At 42.9% G+C, this 21924-nt stretch overlaps 2 protein-coding genes across 2 annotated transcripts in view; one reads left to right on the plus strand and one right to left on the minus strand.

Moving 5' to 3' along the window:
- SV2C (synaptic vesicle glycoprotein 2C) overlaps nt 1–21924 on the plus strand; it is a 180775-nt gene that overhangs the window by 75604 nt on the left and 83247 nt on the right. The window contains exon 3 of the mRNA XM_036847430.1: nt 6839–6990. Coding sequence (XP_036703325.1) covers nt 6839–6990 — 152 coding nt within the window. The remainder of the gene's footprint in view (nt 1–6838; nt 6991–21924) is intronic.
- LOC118892677 (securin-like) lies at nt 13560–14268 on the minus strand. The gene has a single exon (XM_036847431.1). It carries the CDS (start codon nt 14236–14238, stop codon nt 13630–13632), a length of 609 nt encoding a protein of 202 aa, XP_036703326.1. The 5' UTR covers nt 14239–14268; the 3' UTR covers nt 13560–13629.

Genomic DNA, 21924 nt, shown 5'->3' on the forward strand with positions numbered 1-21924 from the left:
TAAAAGTAACTATACCTGATTTTTTGCTTTAATTTCTTTTCTAGAAAATTAAAAATATTATGTGCCTCACATGGTATTTCTGTTGAAAAGCACTGTCTTGGGCAATGCCTTTTACGAGAATTTCCAACAATGGTTGACCTTTTGGACACACTTTATTTCCCATTATACCCTTTGGCAAAAGAACTGTTGATTCCAAGAGAGAAAGAAGTAACAGAGGAAAAGATCTCCCAGACTCATAATTTATAATTGTGAAAAATTAGCCTCATGCACTTTTTAGAATTGACTCTGTGAGCTCCTTGAGGGTGGGAATGTGTGTTCTTCATGCCTATACCTCCAGCAACAGGTGATGTGCTTGGCCCAGAATTTGGCTGGATGAGGGGCTGCATAGGGGGATGATGGATGGATGGGTAAATGGCAGGTGGGTGGGAGGGTGAGAGGAGGAATGAATGACTAGATATATACCACAAGTGGCTGGAAAAGTCTGCCTGTTTTTTGACATCATTTCTCACAGATCATTAAAATGATTATCACCATCTTTATTCATGACACCATTTAGGTGCTATGGGAATGCATGCTTCCAGCTGTCTCAGTAGGGAGGTTAATTTTTTTTTCAAGACAGCATTAGGATCCTGATCTCTGAATACACCTTCTCTCCCAGTGGCACCAGGTCTTTTGCTGTGGATATGCAGACCTGTATACGTTTGGGAAGCTTAGGGCACCACCCTGATTGCAAACAAGGGTTAGGGGAGTTGAAGTTATGTTTTTTTTAGAAACACAACTTTTACATGTTTACATCTCAATATTCTTAAAATAGTCAGGTTTAAACTGTGGCTTTGGAGATGGGAGGACTAAAGCTACCCTAACCACCCATCCTTTATGCCTGGGCATAGGGGATTCCCTTCCTTATTTGATGATTGGTTCCATTACCAGGAAATGTTGTTCTCCTGTTTCTATCTTTTTTTTTTTTTTTTTTTGGCTGTGTTGGGTCTTCGTCGCTGCTTGCGGTCTTTCTCTAGTTGCAGCAAGCGGGGGCTACTCTTCATTGCAGTGCGCGGGCTTCTCATTGCAGTGGCTTCTCTTTGTTGCGGAGCACAGGCCCTAGAACGCGCAGGCTTCAGTAGTTGTGGCGCACGGGCTTAGTTCCTCCGCGGCATGTGGGATCTTCCCGGTCCAGGGCTCGAACCCGTGTCCCCTGCATTGGCAGGTGGATTCTTAACCAGTGCACCACCAGGGAAGTCCCTCCTGCTTCTATCTTGAGTACTCATAATAAACATATGCCTTCTTATCAATACAGCGGTCTCATTTTGTGTGCTGACCCAGCCCATTCAGAGATGTTAGATCTGTGTTCTTTCATCTAAGCCTCTGTACAACCTCCTCTGTGATAGTCTATTTACTTCCATGAAAAGGAAGTCACTGAAAAGTTCATCTTTGAGGCTGTTTTTACTTCTGGGTCCAATTGAAAACATAATGGGGACTTCCCTGGTGGTCCAGTGGTTAAGCCTCCATGCTTCCACTGCAGGGGGCACGGGTTCGATCCCTGGTCGCAGATCTAAGATCCTGCATGCTGCACGGCGCAGCCAAAAAAAAGAAAAAAAGAAAACATAATGAATTGGTTCTGAATTGCTGTCCAACTTGCCTGGCAGTTCAGTGTCTTCCTTCCTTTTTTGTTGATTCTGAGTAAGGATTAAAAGGATATTTTTCATGCGACTTATTTGTAATTGTGATTCCCGGCATAGACTACACCATTCACTAGTCTTTTTATAAACCCGTAATACTTACCATAATAAAGCCACCAGAGTCAGCTCTTATTATCTGTATGGAACACATGACTTTACAATGGTTATTGAACTTCCTCCTTAATTATGTTCTCATATAATACCCCATTTCCCAGTGGAAGGGGAAGACTGAGGTACAAGACTGGTTGACAGTCACATGGTGAAATAAGTTAGAATGAAATTACTCTTCGTTACATGCTCAGCTGAAGAATTAAAGCAGAACAGAATTACTCGGTAGAATTCCTCCTCAGGACAAGAAGTCATCATTCTATCATTTCTCCCCTGAACGTCATATTTTGAGCCATTTTAAGTACAATTAGCCTTTTTGTCTACAACCTCCTTCTTGCACTGCAGAAACCTAACCCCCTCCCCCTCTTCGCCTCAATAACCAGCATACATCAGTATCACAAGGTACAGGGACAATCTTAGTCCACCCCTGAGCTGTCATCAGGGCTGGAGTGATGCCAGGTGTGGCTGTGAAATTTGCAGGCCTAGGACAGTCAGGCTTCCCAGTTTTTCAAGGAGGTTTGTGGAGACAGTAATGCTTGGCCTTCTCCTTCATCCTGCTATGCTAAACCCATTCAACTTAAGTGTCTCGTGTTCCCAACAGAGGAGAAATTTTGTCTGTAAAGCTGATACACCCTTTGCCATATACAGTATCTCATTTGTGAATTTGTCTTAAATTATTGAGGAAAGTAAATATGTTTCATGATATTTACTTGATGCCTACTATGGAGTATTGCAGACCTTTTGAGGGATGTATTGTGTGTTCCTGCACATGCATGCACACACATGCAGTGGGGTGAGGGTGTGGTCCCAGTTTATTCTAGTGATGTGTTCTAATACAGATTTTTTACTTTCTTTATATTTCTATACTTAAAGTTGTAAAAACCTAAAATTAATAGCACTTAGGGAATAACTCCAGCTCAAATTCCAAATATCAACATTCTGTTTCATTCGTGTCAATTCAATTATTTTGAATCTGACTAATCTTCCACCTATAATAGTGTGCATTTCAATTATTATTCCCTTTTTGCCTCCTATTACCATGGATAATTAAGATTTGACCCTTTATGACAGCTAATAAAATAGACTTAATATCCAATTGTGAGAAAAATTCTTTATAAACCACCCTGATCTGATTGCTTCATTTATGTAAATATTCCATCAGAAATGAAATTGAGAAAACTTCAACAGCAGCTAACTGATCATTATATAAGGAACAGCAAAAAAGCTCTCCATGTTGACTGAATTTAGACATGTGTTACCCATCAAGCAATGTAAAAGATAACTATTTTATGCCTTATATTCTGGCTTTTTAATATAAAATATCATATTTTTCCATATTAAATCCCCATTGCAAGCATTTCTCAACCTCAGCACTATTAATATCTGGGGCTGGATAATTCTTTGTTGTGAGGGACTGCCTTGTATACTGTAGGATCTTTAGCAGCACGCGTGGCCTCTACCCACTATATGCCAGTGGCAACTTCTGAGTTGTAACAACTAAAAATATCTCCAGACACTGTCAAATGTCTGCTAGGAGAGGGGAGCAAAATCAGCCCTATTTAACAACCACTGATATGTGGGAATTTGAAAACTGCCATTTTAATATTTTTATCTCTTCAAGTATTCTCAGAAATTGTATCTTAGTACAATAAAACAAATAAGGAAATGTAATAGCCCCTCACACAAAATATTGAGGTAGAGTAGTAGAGGGAAACTTTGATTATATAAGATTTGGTGGTGAAGGGTGGCAACTAAGACATAGAGTAATTCAAGAACTCTTTGGGGGCTCTGCTGCTCTCAGAACTAACATTCCAGCACCCCCAACTTCTCAGGTCATATTGGCCCAGCACTGGAGATGTTTAGGTCGTCAGAGCAGATTACGTCTCCGCTATATCACCGGAGAGTCTTTGGGAAATTCAGTTCTTCTGAGTAAGCACTTAGTGCATGCTCAGTGGGCCAGATAAGGGATTCAAAGATGAACACAATATAGTCCTCAACTTCTAAGACCCTCCCGTCTAGTGTAAGCACTCTGATGGGGTATGAAATGCTAGTAATAGTTAATAATACAGCATGCTGTAATGTTTTTTCTCTGCTTGAAGGATGTCACAGTAAGATGAGGAGTAATGTTTTCCCCAAAATAGATGATCAGCCCACAGTGAGAAATGTGAATGCTTGGATTGTTTTTTAGGTTCCTGAGTCTGAAGGACCTTGCAAGGGATTTAAGCACACTCCCTCCCTCGTTCTTCAGACTCATTTAGCCCTTGATTTTAGAGTTCCTTGTGGTCTGCTTTAAAGACGTTGAGACATCCATGCAAAAAAATCCAAAAAACAAAACAAACAAAAAAAACCTTAAAAAAGAGGCATTGAATCAAAACCAGCAGGATTGTTTAAAAGCCCTAAAGTTGGCGTTCTTTTATGCAACAGTGATTTGTTTAAAACTAACAGGCAAGTCTCCCACTTGCCTTTTTAGCCGCCCTGGTGTACATTCGTCTTGGTTCAGAGCGGCCTGGCATATCCTGACACGCAATTGTGCCTTTATGAAGTGTAAGTTATAGCTCTTACATACAGAGTGTCCAGAATCCTGATGAAACATTAATTAGGATGTGAAAAATCCGTAAACAGTGGGACTCTTCCTATGCACTGAGAAGTGAAGGCACAGATTAGGAACCTGGGACTTCATGATGCACAGAAACAGATTTTTCACATCAGATGACAAAAGGAGTAGCATTAAATGATTTATGACACATTTTATTTCCCATTAAAATTGTGTGCTGTGATGGAACCATTTCAAATCTGTTCAAATCTTCGTTGAATTTTTAAATTCAGCTAGCTGTCCGAGCATGGTGTGAGGTCCTCAAGAAGCCAGGCAGAGAACTGTGTGAGTCTATGTGGTGTGGTTTATAGCCAGCTGTGACTGTTCATCACAGCATCTGCTTCTTGTTTGGGGGTCTGGTTGATGGACTTGGTCCTGGCTGGCTACCCCTGGTGTGATGGCGCTAAGTTGCCATGGGCTGCATCTGAAGTCATGTGGAGTCATACAGGGATTTTAGGTAGAACTGTCACATTCATAGCCCAGAGGAACAGATACAGATGCTTTAAGGTAATGATTTTTAAACTCTCTGAGGAGTTCCCTGGTGGCGCAGTGGTTAAGAATCCACCTGCCAATGCAGGGGACACGGGTTCAATCCCTGGTCCAGGAAGATCCCACATGCCGCGGAGCAAATGAGCCCGTGTGCCACAACTACTGAGCCTGTGCTCTAGAGCCCGCGAGCCACAACTACTGAGCCTGAGCACCACATCTACTGAAGCCAGCATCCCTAGAGCCCGTGCTCCACAACAAGAGAAGCCACCGCAATGAGAAGCCTGCCACTGCAACGAAGAGTAGCCCCCGCTCGCCACAACCAGAGAAAGCCCGCGTGCAGCAACAAAGACTCAAGGCAGCCAAAAATAAATAAATAAATAAATTTATTTTAAAAAATAAAAAACTGCTTTATTTAGAAAAATATAAACTCTTTGAACAGCAGCTCTCACTAAGAAATACATTGTGACTCATTACACATTTATATATATAAGTATATAAAGTTATATATTAAATATATATGTATACTCACATACATATACAAATATACATTATATGCTATAAATATATTAAGGACACAAAATTTCATGAAATGATGCTTATCCTTATTACTTGAGTGTCACTCAAATATTTCATCTCTATTTCAATTTTTTAAATGCTGTTTACATTTACTAAATTAATTCTGTAGCCTACAGATTGAAAAGCACTGTTCTAGGTGGTCTGCCTATATCCAGCAGTAGATAACTACCACATTACTATAAGCAGGGGCAGACTTCTGAAATGATGCCATACTTTGACCTACTAGTTGATGCAGAGTGACATTATGAACCCTGCAGTTCATTTGGTACATCTAGTTTGCTGCAGAGATGGCCTTTCTCTTAATCACATTTGCTAAGGTCACTGCCTGTACTTCTTTATCATATCAAAGGCTCTAAGGAAATCAGTTATTGCTAAATGAATAAATACATGAGTTACACCTTGACATCAAATTTACATGAAATGTCAGTAGTTTTCCTTACAGAATTCTGAACATAAAGGAATCAATACATATTTTTAAAACTGTATCACTAGATGTTGTCTTTACAACTTGCTTATATTGTTGCACATTTTATAAAAAGTTTAAGAATTCACATATTGTTTGGAATGATAGTAATTTTTTCCCATACTACCTTACTTTCTTAGGCAATAGCTCTTAAAATTTGGGGGTTAAGGTCAGTTTGAAATTCTGATGAGATCTATATGGCCCATCTCCCCAGAATGGACAAAACTTTTATTCCATAGACCCTCATTTGAGAACCCTTAACCTGGATAGAGGTCACTGTTTATATCCTCTATCCAGAAATCAGTCAGCATCTCTTATAATCACCCGGACTGGAAGGAAGCATTGTACTATTGGTATCTAAACCAGGAGCTCGTACTCGTTCAGCAGTATCTGCTGGATTGGGACCAGAGCCAGTCTAGGAAGCAACCCTGTTGGTCCTGTGTTTGCTGACACGTCAGCCAGATTGGGCTCCAGGACCAATGCTGTGGGGTAGTAAGTATAGGTAGCAGACAGCCCTCTCGAGGTGTTTGAAGCTGTTTCCAAAGTCTCCAGGTAATGGACAGGACATAATCATACTATCTCTTTTTCTAATGTGTTAAGTAAAATATTCCCTAGATTATACCACATATTGTGGGCTTTCTTTTTTTTTTGATAAATATCATGTAGAATGTTCAACAAGGAACAGAAAGTCCATGGAGAACTTAAGCTAAGTTCTGTAGAGCGCAGGAATGGGACACCACTGCCACCTTTTGGTAACATAGCTTAATTGCAGGTTCAAGATTAAAGTTACTAAATGATAGAAAATATACCTTCCTTGAAATGCTGGGATAGAGAGAGAGCATGTGTTGTTAGAGCTTGCTTTGGCTCTGCCCTTTGTACTTCACATTGGCTGTACAGGCCCTGATTTCACGTATCCTCTGTACCTCTTGGCAGGATTGGAGGAGCCATTCCCACCGTGTTCTCCTACTTTGCTGAAGTGCTGGCCCGAGAGAAGCGGGGTGAGCATCTGAGCTGGCTGTGCATGTTCTGGATGATCGGCGGCATCTACGCCTCTGCCATGGCCTGGGCCATCATCCCACACTACGGTAAGAGGCTGGCCTTGCACCAGCCGGGCAGTCATCTTGTTTTATTTCAGCTTCCATTCCCATCCCTTTCCTCTCTCATAAATGCTGTTATGAGAACAACACTGTCATCATCATCTTTCTCCCTCTTGTAATGTCTAGGACTCCCACCCCCCTCATAGAGATCTGTGTAAGATAAGACTGTGCCAGTGATCATTTAGGAATACTTTTTCATTTTGCTATTTTTAATGCCACTGCTTTCTGTTGTTTCCTTTGTGCTATCAACTCTGGGGTCCCCACATAAGTGGAGGTGAAAGGATGCATAGATCATAATCAGCATATAAGGCAACATGACTTACAACTGTTCTGGGGACTGTCATGCACAGAAGGCACCCACAAGTGCCTTTATTCGTCTCCTCTGGGCTTGGTCCAAGGCTCAGCCCATGTCAGCCTCACCTCTTCTGGCAGCTCAGAACTGGGATGGGAGCAGGAAGAATCCCATCTTGTCAAGGACCATCAATTTGCAGAACTTAAGAGGTGACTCTACCACCCTTGCTCCACAGGTCCCTTCCTCAGTTTCTCCTAAGCACTTAACCGTTCCTGCCACCTCAGAATACTTGAAGGCTTCATGTTTCTGAGCAGTACTTGCCCTCTCAGAAGGCACAAGCTCCCAGTTTCTTCACCCACAAACAATGAAGTACTGGGAGAGGTTAACGGAATCTAGGAATTGAATTCAATATGTAAGGAAAGGGGAGGGGACGTGTTCTGGTTATATTTGTGCACGTATGAGTGTGTGTATGTGTATGAAAACAGGCTGAAGTTGGCAAACTATGAGTACTATGTATGTTAAAACCACTATGGCTTCAAAAACTCATTCTTTGTTCTATCTAAAATCTAATCAATCTAAAAAATTAGATTTCAAAAATTCACTCCTTGCTCATTTTCTGTTTTTCTGCTTTTTTTCTTTTTTCTTTTTTTTTCTTTTTAAGAACAGAGCAGCTTTTCATTATAAAGCATAGTTCTGTTAGGGAAAAACCTTAAGTGAATTTAACTCGTTGCTAAAATCAAAGACAAGACATACTTCAGTGTTCAGATGCATTGTGATTTGTTTTTCATACTGAGCTATAAAATTCATGTTGTCACACTCTTTCTTTTAATAAACCTAAAAAGTTATATACAAACCAAAATTGTATTTAACAACAACAACAAAAATACACAAGACATAAGAAATTGGTTACGGGGCCTGAAGAGAACTTTTCTTTGCCAAACATTTGAGTGTGATAGGTTTCTCATTTTTAGACTCTTTGGTCTCTTCTGGGCCAGAGATGCCCTCATATAGGCAGTTACCCATATCCACCGTGAGGCTTGTCCTCTGCCACCATCTGAGGAATTAAAGGAGATTCTCCTCCTTCATCTGGGACCTGAGGACCTCAGCCACCCTAAGAACCTTCCCCTGTATGGCGGTGTCTAACGCCCGCCCCACTCAGCTCGCTGTTCCAAATGGAAGAGTCACTTAGCTACCACGTAAGGAATTGCTCCTTAGGAACTATGTATCAGGAGACAAAAGGGAGATGCAGGGCCTGGGCAGAGTCCGGCTGTACCCAGCATTGCCCCCAGAGCCACCGCTAGTCCATACGCAGCCTTTGTGTAAATGGAAAAAAGGTGCCAGGTGCAGATCGTCACAATTACAGCCCCACTGGCCATCTCTGCCAGGTACTTGCACAGAGCACAGCCTGGCAGCTGGATTCCTTCTGAGGCCAGAATGTTCTGTGTCTCAGCCTCTGGTGACAGCACAGCTTCTTGGCTCCTGGCTTTATTGCTGCCCCCTTCCTGGTCCTCCCTTCCCATCACATCTCAGAATTTCTCCTGCTGGCCTCCCTAGACTCATAACTCAGGTTGGCCTTTGCAGTCTGCCTGTTTCCACCAGGCCTGGACATGATTGCTTTTGTTTTTGATTTTGTTTCCTCAGTCAGTATTCAGCTCCCTGGACTCCTGCCTTTCACACATCCCTGCCCTTGAACTGTGAGGAGCCTTGTGGAGGGCTCCAGGTTTGTCTCTGGCCTTGCCAACTGTCAGTGGCCGACCCACAAAAGATTAGCATGATCTCCATCTTTATTTTTCCCAAGCACACATAAGGTATTCTTATTTGAGCAAAAAGGGCCACCTAAACCATATATAGCCAGAAAGAGGGAGGTTGTGAATCATAAACAATGCTTGAAAAGTTACAAAGACAGTCACAATACAACAAAATTAAATGTATCTGAGGCTGACATTAATTTCTATATTGAAGGAACCAATAATGACCTGGTTAAGAAATCAGTAACAGAAAATTAAAACCGTATGCCCATACTTTACTGAAGGCTTTCCATGGCCAGAAATGTGGCAAAAAAACACAAAAAAACAAAAACAAAAACAGCAAATTACTGCTGTCAATCCTGTCTGTGTATTAGAATCAACAGGGAAGATTTTTAAAATACCCTTGCTGAGTTCATTTTATACTCTTGCAACTTGAAGAGTTTTAATTTTTTCAAAATAAAAGAGTTTAATTTTAAAAGTCCTGTGCTGAGGCTTCTGGGGGATGGTGCTCTGTATCTGGATGGGGATGGGGTGGGTTTCAAGAGTATTTATTCATAAAAATTCATTCAGCTGGGTGCTCAAGATTTGTGCCTGTCACTCTATGGAGGTTACACTTTTTCATAAGCACTTTTTAACAGAAGTTTACCACTTCCCGCACCCCCCCTGAACATACCCGTGCTTGGGTCCTACCGCAGATCAAATGAGTCAGATTCTCTGGGCTGGGGACTCAGCATCTATCCTTTTAAAGCCCCCAGGTGGTTCTCACGTGCAGCCCAGATTGAGATTCGTCAGCTCTGTACCTCTCCCAGTGGGTGATGCCCGAAGCCCCTGGGACTTCGTCATGTACATACAGGGCAGCTCTGAATGGGAGCAAAGAGCGAGCCTGACCTGCTATTCAGTTGGTGTTTGAGTTTTAATATTGTTGGTTTCATCCAGGCTAAAGGGCTTTTCCATTCATCCAGTTCAGAATCACACTTTAAAAGTAACTAACATCTAGATATCTCTTCTTTCCAATGACACATCTTTTTACTCTACTTAAAAAAGACAAAGGGTTAAAAGTCCATGCACCTTCCCTATTACCTCTGAAAAAATAAGAAGCTTTCTGTTTTCCCTCTGAAATTCTGCAGGGTATAAATGATGCCGCAGCCCACAGAAATAACCAGAGAGCATGCAGGTCCTTGCCTGTCTATCTTTCATTCAGGAGACCCCTGAGCACCACCCTGTACAGTGTATTGAATTTTCACCCAGCAGGGAAGGAATTCAGGCCACAGTAAAGCAACTCAGAGTCAGGTACTGGCCCCTCTCACACTGGTAATAACATTTGCCCTGGAGGGAAGGAATCAGTAATTGGCATCCACATGGCAAGGATGTCAAGGGATAGATGATGCATACAGTCATGGGGAAAGCAGGTGCTCTTGTGTTTCTGGGCGTCACCTTTCCGCATCTGTGGCTGAGCAGTCAGTGCGTAAGGCCTGAGCATGTGCCGTGAGACCAGAATTCTGGCTCCAGACAAGCTTCTGATGCAAAGCAGACCTTGAGCTGGTCACTAAGGATGTTGTAACGAAACCTGGAGGGATTCTTAGGAAGTTAGACACAACTTTCAGAAAGGGTGTTCGGACCCTTTCTGCAGGGGCTGGCTAGTTAAGACTTGGGCTGTGCCAGAAGTTCCTGAGGGACCTCGGGTTCACCTGGCCTGCAGCCAACCAAGTTTCTGTACAGGCGTCAGATGACGATGCGCTTTACCTTCCCATCACTGCTCTTGGGGCTGCAAACTTCCCTGGAGTCAGATGGACGCCAGCTCCTGAAGGTCCGCACTCTGACAGGGCGTCAGGGGGCAGAATACGGATGTCATCCCACCAGGCACCTTTCCCGTCCACCACCTCCCTGTGACCAGCTCCTTCCAGCCAGCAGCCTCTGGACCCTTTCTCCCCCTGTGGCAAAGAGCAGTCCCCATAAAGTAAGGGAGGGGGAGAGAATAACCCACCCAGAAGTCAACACCTTGGCCTCAAAGCTCAGGGGCCTGTAGCAGCTGAGAGCAGGTGTTAGAAAGTGTGGTTCCTCTTGACCCACACCCATTCTCAAGCCAACGACTTCTGACCCACAGACTGGCTTCTGGTTCACAAAAGAGCAAGCATTGTGTCAGGGAACAGATGGCACAGGTGCCAAGGTTGCCCTGCAGCCTTTCTTCCCTCCCCCACGTCCCCTATGAATCAGGACACCTCAGCATTGAATGGAAGCCCCAGTGCCTTAAGGGGAAAGTGGGACAGGGAGCTGAATCCCAGGCCCTTTCCCTCCTTGGCTGAGAGCTTTCATTGAGTCCCAGGCTTTGGAGTTGCTGCCAGGTTCCTGTGCTGTCTGCTCCATTAAACTCTCTGTCGTCATTTTCTTTCTTTCTTTGTTTTTTTTTTTTTCAACATCTTTATTGAGTATAATTGCTTTACAGTGGTGTGTTAGTTTCTGCTTACATTCACTTGCACATCAGATGAGGTACTATCCCCTGCCGAGGTGGTGACCGTGCACAGCAAGGACATTCAGTTAGCTAAGTGGGAAGGCTCTCAGCACGAAACGCCTCAGCTCTTAAAGCCCATGGCACCCGGGCTAGAGCAGCCCCACTGCCTCCATCGCCTACCCCATGCTGCAGACCTCCAGGGCCAACTGGGGACGCCCATAGTGCCTGAGCCCAGCCCAGCCCTCCCCCTCCAGCTATGTGATGTCTGGGCTTAAAAACACACATAGTCCCAAGGTTGTCTGAATTATCAAGATGTCTTCTACTTCCTTTAGTTACAAGAGGTGTGAAGCTAATACATTTCTTCTCCCTAATGGTGAAACTGGAATGAAGGGAGGAGGGGATAGTCGAGTAGCTGTCTGATTGAGGAAGGAAACGGGGAAGGCTGTGTACATTTTGTTGACAAGAAGGAAAGCACTGTGGCCAAGGGCAAGAGGCAACAGTGATAGCTGATTTTGAGTCTCAGCCCTGCTGCTTCTGGGCGTGTGAGCTTTGTCAAGCTTTTCAGTAGCCCCAGCCCTGTTTCCAAAGTCAGCATTTTGAGATTGAGTGTAATGATCATGTTAGAGCACCTAGTTCATAACTCATGTTCAAAAATGGTAGCTGTTATTGCTAACAGGTTCATATCCTACACGGGATACCCAGACTCTGTCAGCACAGCCCAGTGTGAGCTCAGAGCTATGGGGAAAGAGGGAGAATGAGCTAAAATGCGTAAAATGTGTAAAGTTTACCTAGAGGGTGAGAAGATCAGAGGAAGCAGACAGAAGAAAAAATAAGAAAAAATGTAAGATAATGAGAGAGAATCAAGGAAAAAACAATACTGTAACATCTTGACTACCTGCAACCCAATGAATCAGAATCTTCCATTCACTTACTTGTTGGATGAATTAATACTCAAAAGGGCACATCCTATATAAAGACTCATTTTAAAGGCCTTGGTGCCACTCCCTGGGTAAAAAGAACGAGAGCCTGATGGCCCTCACCTGCTGGCATACATGACCAGCTGACCTGTGGGTTATTACATGGACATCCCCAGAGCCAAGCTCTGTCTCAGCTGCAAGGTGTCCTACACTCTGGACACAGGTAGTCCACATGGGTTTAGATATGACAGGCCCTGGTTCCAAGCCATCTCTGCCATTCTCTAGCTTTGTCACCTTTAGGGCAATTACTTAGGCTCTCTGACTTTCAGTTTCCTCATCTACAAAATGGGTATAATACCCATTACAGGGTTGCTGTACTACAGGACTATATACAAAAAAAGTGGTTACTTAGCACAGTGCCAGACAGAAGTAGTTCGTTAAGTGTAGTTTTTTCTTTCCACAGATGGGGCTGAAGTTGAGGTGGGGGAGGAAGAAAGAACTGGAATATTAAAAAGATTTTACTCCCCTTTTCCTAACTATGTTTTCTTAACTGTTCACTTATCATTTGAAGGTTGTGGAGACGGATAAAATGGGGAAAGGCACAGGAACGGAACTTGTAAGGCATGCCGCAGTATTCTGCGCCCACTCCAGGAAGGCAGGGGAAGGATAAAATGAGAGCTGGGATCCCACGCACCAGCCCAGCCAGGACAGGCAGGCAGCAGGTGACGCCAAGCCCTGCTGCCCAGCTTTGCCATACTTCACGGAATGTCACAGCCCTGAAGATTTTATGCTCACGTGTCTGAGTAAGACACTGAAAAGGGAATCAATTCGGTACATCAACATACACCAATATGATTTCTTAATTTGTCCATTTTAGGATCAATCCAATCTTTCATTTTAACAAAATGACCCTTGGACTCAGATTTCCTCCACTCTATGACTGCCATGCAGTCATAAAATACAACAGCACCCCCCCCCCAAAAAAACCCCAATAATGATAGTCTTTAAGGGCTTAAGAAATGAATGTGAGATCAAAAAGGCATTATCACAGTTTAAGTGTATGGCCATTTCTTCTGTGAGTATGTTCCCTTGTTCATAGTACCCAGAACAGAAGCAAGTATTTCAGAAGTCTCTCATTCTTTTTTTTTTTGTTAAACAAAGAATTACTTTATTAATACAAACTATTAATACATACGCACAGACTATAAAGTGCTAAGAAATTTAAATATCTAAGTCATAGCAAACAGGTGGCAATTCAACATCCAGGGTCGACAGAATGCTTGAGGGAGACTGCAACAGATTAGACTCCCAGGGTGGAGGAGGCATCTTCAGAGGTGAAGGGGGGCCCAGGTGTAAGAGCTGTTCAAGCTCCCTCTCCTCATCAAGGATCATGAGAGGCACTCCATTCAAGGGCATGTGTGCAATCTGGTGCTCTTCAGGCAGGTCGAAACTCTCGAAATCTAATGGGTTGAAGGGAAAGAATTTTTCTATTTCTGGATAGGTGTCATCTGAGGCAGGAACAGAGCTTTTTGCCTTAATGGTCTTCTCAGTCATCTTTTTGGTAGAGAAGGCTGTCTGCTTCTGTTTGAGGGGTCCATTAGTCTTTATTGACTTTTCTGTAGCTCTGTTAACAGTTCCCAAAGTCTTTCTGGCAGCTTTAGGTAAAGCTGGTGGAGCATCAAATATTTTGCCAACATGTGGTGTTGAAACCTGAGATCTCCCATCTAAAGCTTTGACTGAAGGCCCAGACCCCAGCTTCAGCCCATCCTTAGAAGCCACACGGGTGCCTGGTTCTCCATTTTCCTTGTCAACATAGATCAGAGTAGCCATTCTGGATTACGCTAGGAACAACGGCCAAACTCTTCCTAGACACGGTAGGTCTCTCATTCTTAAACATAGCCACGGGCCAGCTCTCCCACCCCCAGCCCTCCTGTCTCTCTCCTCACCCTAGGTACATCACCTGGGGAAAACATGTTTATCAGCTAGGGTGCAAATAGCCCCTCTACCCAAAACAAAACCATCCACTGCTACAGACCCGAAAGATGTGTCTACTTCCTTGAGGGATGGAGAGTTCTGCACAGTTTGGGGAAGTGCTTTTCAACTCTCACTCTGACCTTTGAGGTTTGTATAGTGAACTTAGAGGAGCTGCCTCTTCTGCTGTGCATCAATCCCATCACCATGGAGCTCAGGTCATAACTCTTCCATTCAAGCTCCCTGGAAAGGGAGGGGATGTCAGTCATTTGTTGAGACCCTTCTATGTCCCAGGCAGTGTACCAGGTGCATTATTTTTGTCACCTTTAATAATAAAATAGCCAGTTATCTTACCAGCAAAATTCTGTTATAGCCAGAGGAATTGCAATTTGGGAAACACAAGCTATGGCAGACCATAGGCAAATCCAGAGATCAAAGGAGGGGAGCTTGCTTTTATAGAGAAAAGAGGGGAGTTGGGAGGGGCTGTTCCAAAGGAAAATTCATTGGAAGAAAGCAAGAGTTCAAGGTGGTGACCGCTTCCCATTGGCTGGGCTGTGGTGTTTCTCATTGGCTGGGCTGTTGCTGGTTGAGGAAAATCTTCCTTCTGGGTAGTAGACTTCTTCGTGTTTGGGGGTACAAGGTACTCTTCTTTCTGCAGGGCATGCAAATAGAGTTGAACACATGCAAAGGATGGGGAGTGATGATGTGTGAGAGCTCCCTCTACTGGCCTTCCTGACTCTAATTTTAGTTGAGGTTTTTCTTACTGATTTTCACATCTTATACACATGATATTAAAATGGAGAAATGGGCTTTAAAAATATGGCAGTTTTCTTGCTTGTGTTTCATGTGAAGAGCTAGACTCCTATGCTGCTAACACTGCTAGGTGACACTGCAGAGCTGGGATCTATAATCTGTCCCTCAGGTAGTCAGGTGGAGCCTACAGACTTCCTTTCAGAATAATGTTTTTAAATGCAGAAAATGAAATAAATAGGATTATAAATGAAACCAGTTGTTTCAAAATACAGTTATCAAAATGTATTAGCATATTAAGTAACAATACCTATTGACAGGTCTAATAGTTACCATAATTTTGAAGTAGATAGGAGCATAGAAGCTAAAAATCAACAAATGCTTTCTTCTGAATCCTAGGGAATCACTGGACTCTAGGTTCTTCCCATAATCCCACCTTCCATTTCTTCACCATCTGTATGAGTTAAGATTAGGATTGACTAGATATAAAAGAAAAAAAAAAAGTAACAGGCATAAATAAGTTAGAAACTTGTTTTATATCACATAAAAGAAGCCTGGGTGGAGGCAGTCCAGGGCTGGGATGGTAGCTCCATGGTCATCATCAAAGGTCCCAATTCCTTTTATCTCAGAGTTCCACCATTCTTAGCACATTCCAACCAGGAGGTCCACATCTTAGGCAGCACAGAGCAGGAAGGACATATAAGGGTATGTCTGTGCTCCCATGAAGAATCTTCCTGGAAGCCCCACACAGATCCACTTAAATCTCATTGACCAGAACCCCAGCACATGACCATAGCTAGCTGCAAGGGCATCTTGGAAATGTATAGCCGACTCCTATTCTAAGGAGTAAGGAGAACACAAATCAGGATAAAGTGGATACTGGGGGACAACTGGCCATCTCTTGTAGGAAAATCTTGTAGGACTGTTCATGTATTTCATAATCAGAAGTTTAAGTATGGTCTTTTTATATTAGTTTCTGTATGGATGCAATGGAAAGCAACTCCAGCTAACTCAACCAGAAAGGGATTTATTGGAAGGCCACTGAATAGCTCACAGAATGGTCAGGAAGGCTGGAGAACAAAGCTTGGAAAAAACAGCAGGAACTGAGGGAGTCCTTCCTTTGGTGACTGGAAGGGTTGTCAGCAAACTCAAAATGTCAGCACCTGAACCCGAAGAAAACACTTACTGTTTAAGAAAAATTAGCTCAAAGTATTCAGCTTCAGTTTCTAGTGTAGAAAGCTTCCAAGGAGCTTTGAGATTGGTTTGATTGCTCTTCAAAAGTCATGGGGGAGAGTTTTCTTTGCAAGATGCAGTCCTTAATAAATCATAATTACTAACACATGACATTTGAGACAAGCTATCCCAGGCCCTCACTCAGATGAGGTGCTTAGCATACACTGATGTGTGTCAGGAGGAGAACCTGGGCCCATATGAAGGTCGGTATGGTTCGGGCTAGTATGGCCTTTACAAGGTGGTTTCAGAAAATGTAGGTACAAGACTCTAGAAAGCCCCAGACAAGTGAATCCTCCGAAGCATTTCAGTGAGCCAGACTTTCCCAGTCCTCAGATCACAATTGACTACTAGATCCCTGAGACTTCCCCAAAGCAAATGTGAATCCCAGCCTGAGAGCAGACTGTGTCTTCCACGAATCCTGGAGAACTTGAGCTCCAGTAGAGACAGTGGAACCTACAATAAATAAAAACAGAAAAGTTGGTTTCATTTACTATAGATAGAAGTGCCTCCTCCAAAAGCTGTTGACATTAGGGTTTGTCTTGAAAACAAACAGTGAATACACTTTAGAGTATAAAAATTAGTTTAAAAATTAATGGCAATACCAAATGCCAGTGAGGATGCAGAAAATGCATGTCTCATGCATTGCTGGTGGGAACTCAAAATAGTGCCACCACTCTGGAAGATAATTTGGGGGTTTCTTTAAAAAAACTAGACACACCTAACATACAACCCACAATTGCACTCCTGAGCATTTATCCCAGAGAAATGAAAATGTATGTCCTCACAAAAACTTGTACATGGTTATTCAGAACACTTTTATTTGTAATAGCTCAAAAGTGGAAACAACCAAAATGTCTACAATACCGTAGAATTCCACTCAGCAATAAAAGGAAATGAACAATTGATACAACAGCTTGTAGAGACCTCAAGGGCATTTTGTGAGTGAAAAAGCCAATCTCAAAAGATATAAAACATTCTGGAAATGACAAAGATAGAGATGGAGAACAGATTAATGGTTGGCAGGGGGTAGGGGTGGTGAGGAGAAAGGAAGCAGGTGTGACTACAGTGGAGCAGCCCCCAGAGATCTCTGTGTTGATGGAATCGTGTCTTGATTGCAGGTGGTTACATAAATCCACACATGTTATAAAATGACGAAGAACACATTATACCACAGTCAGTTTCCTACCTTTGGTATTGTACTACAGTTATGTAAGATCTAATCATTTCCAAGCACTGAGAGAAATTAAGTGAAGGGTACATGGGATCTCTCTGTACTATCTTTCCACCTTTCTGTGGCTGTATTTCAAAATAAAAAGTAGAAAACAAAATTAGTACTACTCTTTGAAGGGCATTTTCACATATATCATCTTATTTATTCTAATAATCTTGGGAACAAAAGCAGCAGTAAGTGTCATTCCCATTTTTGGAATGGAGAACCTGCTGCATAGAAAGTCTGTCATTTCCCAAAGTGATACAGAAAATGGAAGATAAGCAACTGGAACCAGTCTTCTGATTCTCATTTCTTCAAAATGTTCTCCAGACATGCCAAAGCTAAGAAACGTCCTCAAAGAACAACATATAGAGGGTTATTTGGAATCATTTTTAAGGTCTCTACAGTGTGTGTATATGGCCCATATGGCAACCATCCATCCCCTCATCTATCCGGGTGATGCTGTCACAGCCCCTTGCCAAGCATTCTAAGCACTAAGCCTCCATCATTTGCCATAAGAAAAACCAGTCACACCCAGAATTCTGTTATTTTTAAAACTATCCTACTGAAAATGTTATGAGACAGAAGAGGTTTTTTACATTACGCACCTTTTATCCCACAACTTCATAAATTCTCACTTGACATTTGTGTTTCCTACAAAGGCTACATTGCATCTTCTCTCTCCCTCTCCCCACACAGTGCGTAATTTCACTGGCATCTGTCTCCTTCCTCCAGAAATCTAACTGCGTTGCCCACCCCACTCTCCTTTCTTATGCACAGAAATTCAGCTCTGCCCAGCTTCTAGCTCCAAACTTAGATACTCCACCTGTATTACTCTGCTTGGGCTGCCATAACAAAATACCATAGATTGGGTGGCTTAAACTACAGAAATGTATTTTCTCACAGTTCTGAAAGCTGGGAAGTCCAAGATCAAGGTGCCGGTCAGTAGTTTCTGGTTGAGGGATCTCTTCCTGGTTGTCTTCTTTCTGTGTCCACATATGGAAGAGAGAGAGCTCTCTGTCTTCCTCTCCTTGTATCCAATTAGGGCCCTACCCTTATAACCTCATTTAACCTTAATTACTTCCTAAAGAAATTATCCCATCTCCAGATACAGTCACATTGTGGGGTGGGGTTTTAACATATGAATTTTGTGGAGACACAGGTCGGTCCATAGCAGCACCCATTGAAAGGGCCTTCCAGCAAAGAAAGGGCCTTCCAGCCACCAAAAGCACCCCCCTGCTTTAAAGGCGTTGGGGATTATTCATTTTTTTCTAATGTTTTTCTTGTTAGATACCTACTATCAAACCTAACTCTGAAAACACTTACCTTTTTTCTCTCTAAAACAAGGTCTTAATGATAGCCTTATGGTTCCATAAGAGCTCCCCAACTCATCTCTCTGCACATCTTTGTATTCTGAACTAGACAAAGTGTGTGTGTGTGTGTGTGTGTGTGTGTGTGTGTGTGTGTGTGTGTGTGTGTCTTTGAAAAGAACTGTCCTGAATATACCCCTGCTGGGCTGAATTCGTCATTAACCTAATTAGGTCTCTTATCCAAGGCTTACAATTAGCACCATTACCAAGTCTTGGTAACTAACTTCTGTGCTTCTAAATTAACTGTCACCTGGGGGGGACATAAAAATTGTCATCATCTTCTAAAATGTTCCGTGTTTGAGCATATGATCATTCCCCGCATTTCCATCAATAATATTGAACTGCCTTAGAGGGCAAGAGATATTTACAGTTTTGTGGAAAGGTAGAGAAGGCTTCCCTGATATCTTAGGGTACCAGCTACAGAATCTGGACTTCGTTTTTCTGCCATATGCATATCGGGGTCCCCAGAAGGAATACTCCATTCATTTGCCCAGATTGTTAAGGTGAAAGGACGTAGAGCTGCCATCTGTTTTCTTTTTTATAATAAATTTATTTATTTATTTTTTGGCTGTGTTGGGTCTTTGTTGCTGCACACAGGCTTTCTCTAGTTGCAGCGAGCCGAGGCTACTCTTCGTTGTGGTGCGCGGGCTTCTCAATGGGGTGGCTTCTCTTGTTGAGGAGCACGGGCTCTAGGCACACAGGCTTCAGTAGTTGTGGCATGCAGGCTCAGTAGTTGTGGCTCACGGACTCTAGAGCGCAGGCTCAGTAGTTGTGGTGCACGGGCTTAGTTGCTCCTCGGTATGTGAGATCTTCCCGGACCAGGGTTCAAAGCCTTGTCCCCTGCATTGGCAGGCGGATTCTTAACCACTGCACCACCAGGGAAGCCCTGACCATCTGTTTTCTACAAGCACAGTGTTCTGTCATTTGTAAGGAGTAAGCCAAACTTTGATTTTTACATAACCTACCAGCAGAGACATTGGTGCTGAATGACCTGGAAGTTTCTATTCTCTTATGGGCTGATTTAGCATTTATATTTTATGCAGCTGTCTCTCTGTCAAAATCGAGCTTAGATTTGCTCTGAGTTGCTTTTAGAAGGTCTCAAGGCAAGCCCAGTTAAAGATGCAGGTGTGGTATCTTAGAAAATATCGCCATTCAGCACAACTGGACCCCACTATGAGCGTACCTATGTAATTAATTCCTGAAGATACACAATTAATGCCTAGAAGAGCTCGTTAGAAGAACAGATTATTAAATAGGACAGAGTTTGAGGTTGAAGGCATGATAGGGAAATCTTAGTAATTCCTACAGGGATTCTTCTCAAGTTTGGAAGGTGCTTCTTCTTTAGGAAGTGTCTAATCTTTTATGTAATGTTGGAGCATGTTTCCACCTGTGGACAGATTAAATTGCATTTTCCACTTATTCCTCATTCTTAATGTTCACTCTCCAATGAGCTCTTCAGCTGTGCTGCCCATCACACTGTGGAACGTATAGGACAAAAAGCAGCCCTGGGGCTTCCAGAGGACACTTGCAAGGAGGCTGGAAAACAGTGAGCATGAGAACTGTGTGACGGGGACACGGCCGTGGTCAGGCTCTAAATCTGGCAAAATTAAAGGAGGCAAGATACGGCAAAAGAAAATAGTGTGGGCTAGAGCAGAGTGGGATGGTTACTGTAGATCTTAACCAAATGAACTGTCCTAACTAGAAAATGCTCTTGTTGGTTGTTTAATCCAGTAGTAGTGGAAGAGATGAGCTATTTCCACCATTTGTATATTCCCTTGCCCAGTCTTCTCAACCATTCAAAGCGTATCTGAATGAGATGATTGGCAAGGGTTAGGAGATCAGTTGAGGGTCATGGAACCAATATAATTTTTTCTGTGTTTAAGTTATCCTACAAAGAAATGTATCCTGGGACTTTTCCCCCATCACCACTAAACAAACTGAGATTTAGCCTTTATTTAAATTGCTCATGAGATATTACACTGCACTTTGGGAGTGGCAAACATCTTTGTGCATCTACACTGTGCCTGGCCCCATGCTGGAAGCCAGAGATTCTTCTAGGAGTGTGGCGAAACATCTGTTCTTGGGTAACAGTGAAGAATCCTGAATCCAAGCTTTGCTTCTCATCTTCCCTGTTTCAGCCTGTGGGTTCAGAGTACCTCTTTCTCAAATACTGTGATGGATTTGAGAGTACATCCTTTCTGGGACCACTTTGAATTCCACTGTGTTCTTCAACATACAAATGGTGTTACAAATTAGATAGAGGGAGCACATCAGCCTGATGGGTTAGGGGGAGGGTTGGGGAGGAGTGGGGCTAGAAGGGAAGATGAGGTATTAAGGGTCAGAAGAGTCTTGGTTTCATTTGACTTAACAGTTGAAGACTGAGATGGCCAACATAAATATCTTAGTGACCAAGGTGATGTAAACAGGTGAAGCTGGCAAGAAAGAGGACTGAAGCAAATGACAGAGTCCGTGCCCTTTCTAGAGGGGTGGCAGCTACTCAGCTGCAGCAGGTTTAGCCATGCAGCTATTGAAGCGTGGTGTGGCCAGATCTGATTTACCAGAAGGCAGAATTCTGGGTATTTATTTGAAGTCTCTCCAATTTTCAATCTACCAATTTTAAAATGTATCTTTATAGAGATATACCTATGTGGTCAGCAGAATGATGGTCCCCAAAGACCATCCTAACTCCCAGAACCTGTGAATATGTGAGGTTACAGGGCAAAGAGGAATTAAGGTTGCAGATGGAATTAAGCTTGCTAATCAGCTGATCTTAAAATAGAGAGATTACCATGGATTATCCGGTGGGCTCAATCTAATCACAAGGGTCCCTAAAAGCAGAAGATGGAGCAGGAAGAGAGAAGCAGAGAAGTGGTAGCATGGGCAAGACTTGGCTTGGTGGTGTTGGCTTTAAGGATAGGGGAAAGGGGCTCTGAGCCAAGGAATGTGAGCAGCCTCAAGAGGCTAGAAAATATAAGGAAATAT

The sequence above is a fragment of the Balaenoptera musculus genome, chromosome 3 (assembly GCF_009873245.2).
Source record: "Balaenoptera musculus isolate JJ_BM4_2016_0621 chromosome 3, mBalMus1.pri.v3, whole genome shotgun sequence".
In the NCBI taxonomy this organism is placed as follows: Eukaryota; Metazoa; Chordata; class Mammalia; order Artiodactyla; family Balaenopteridae; genus Balaenoptera; species Balaenoptera musculus.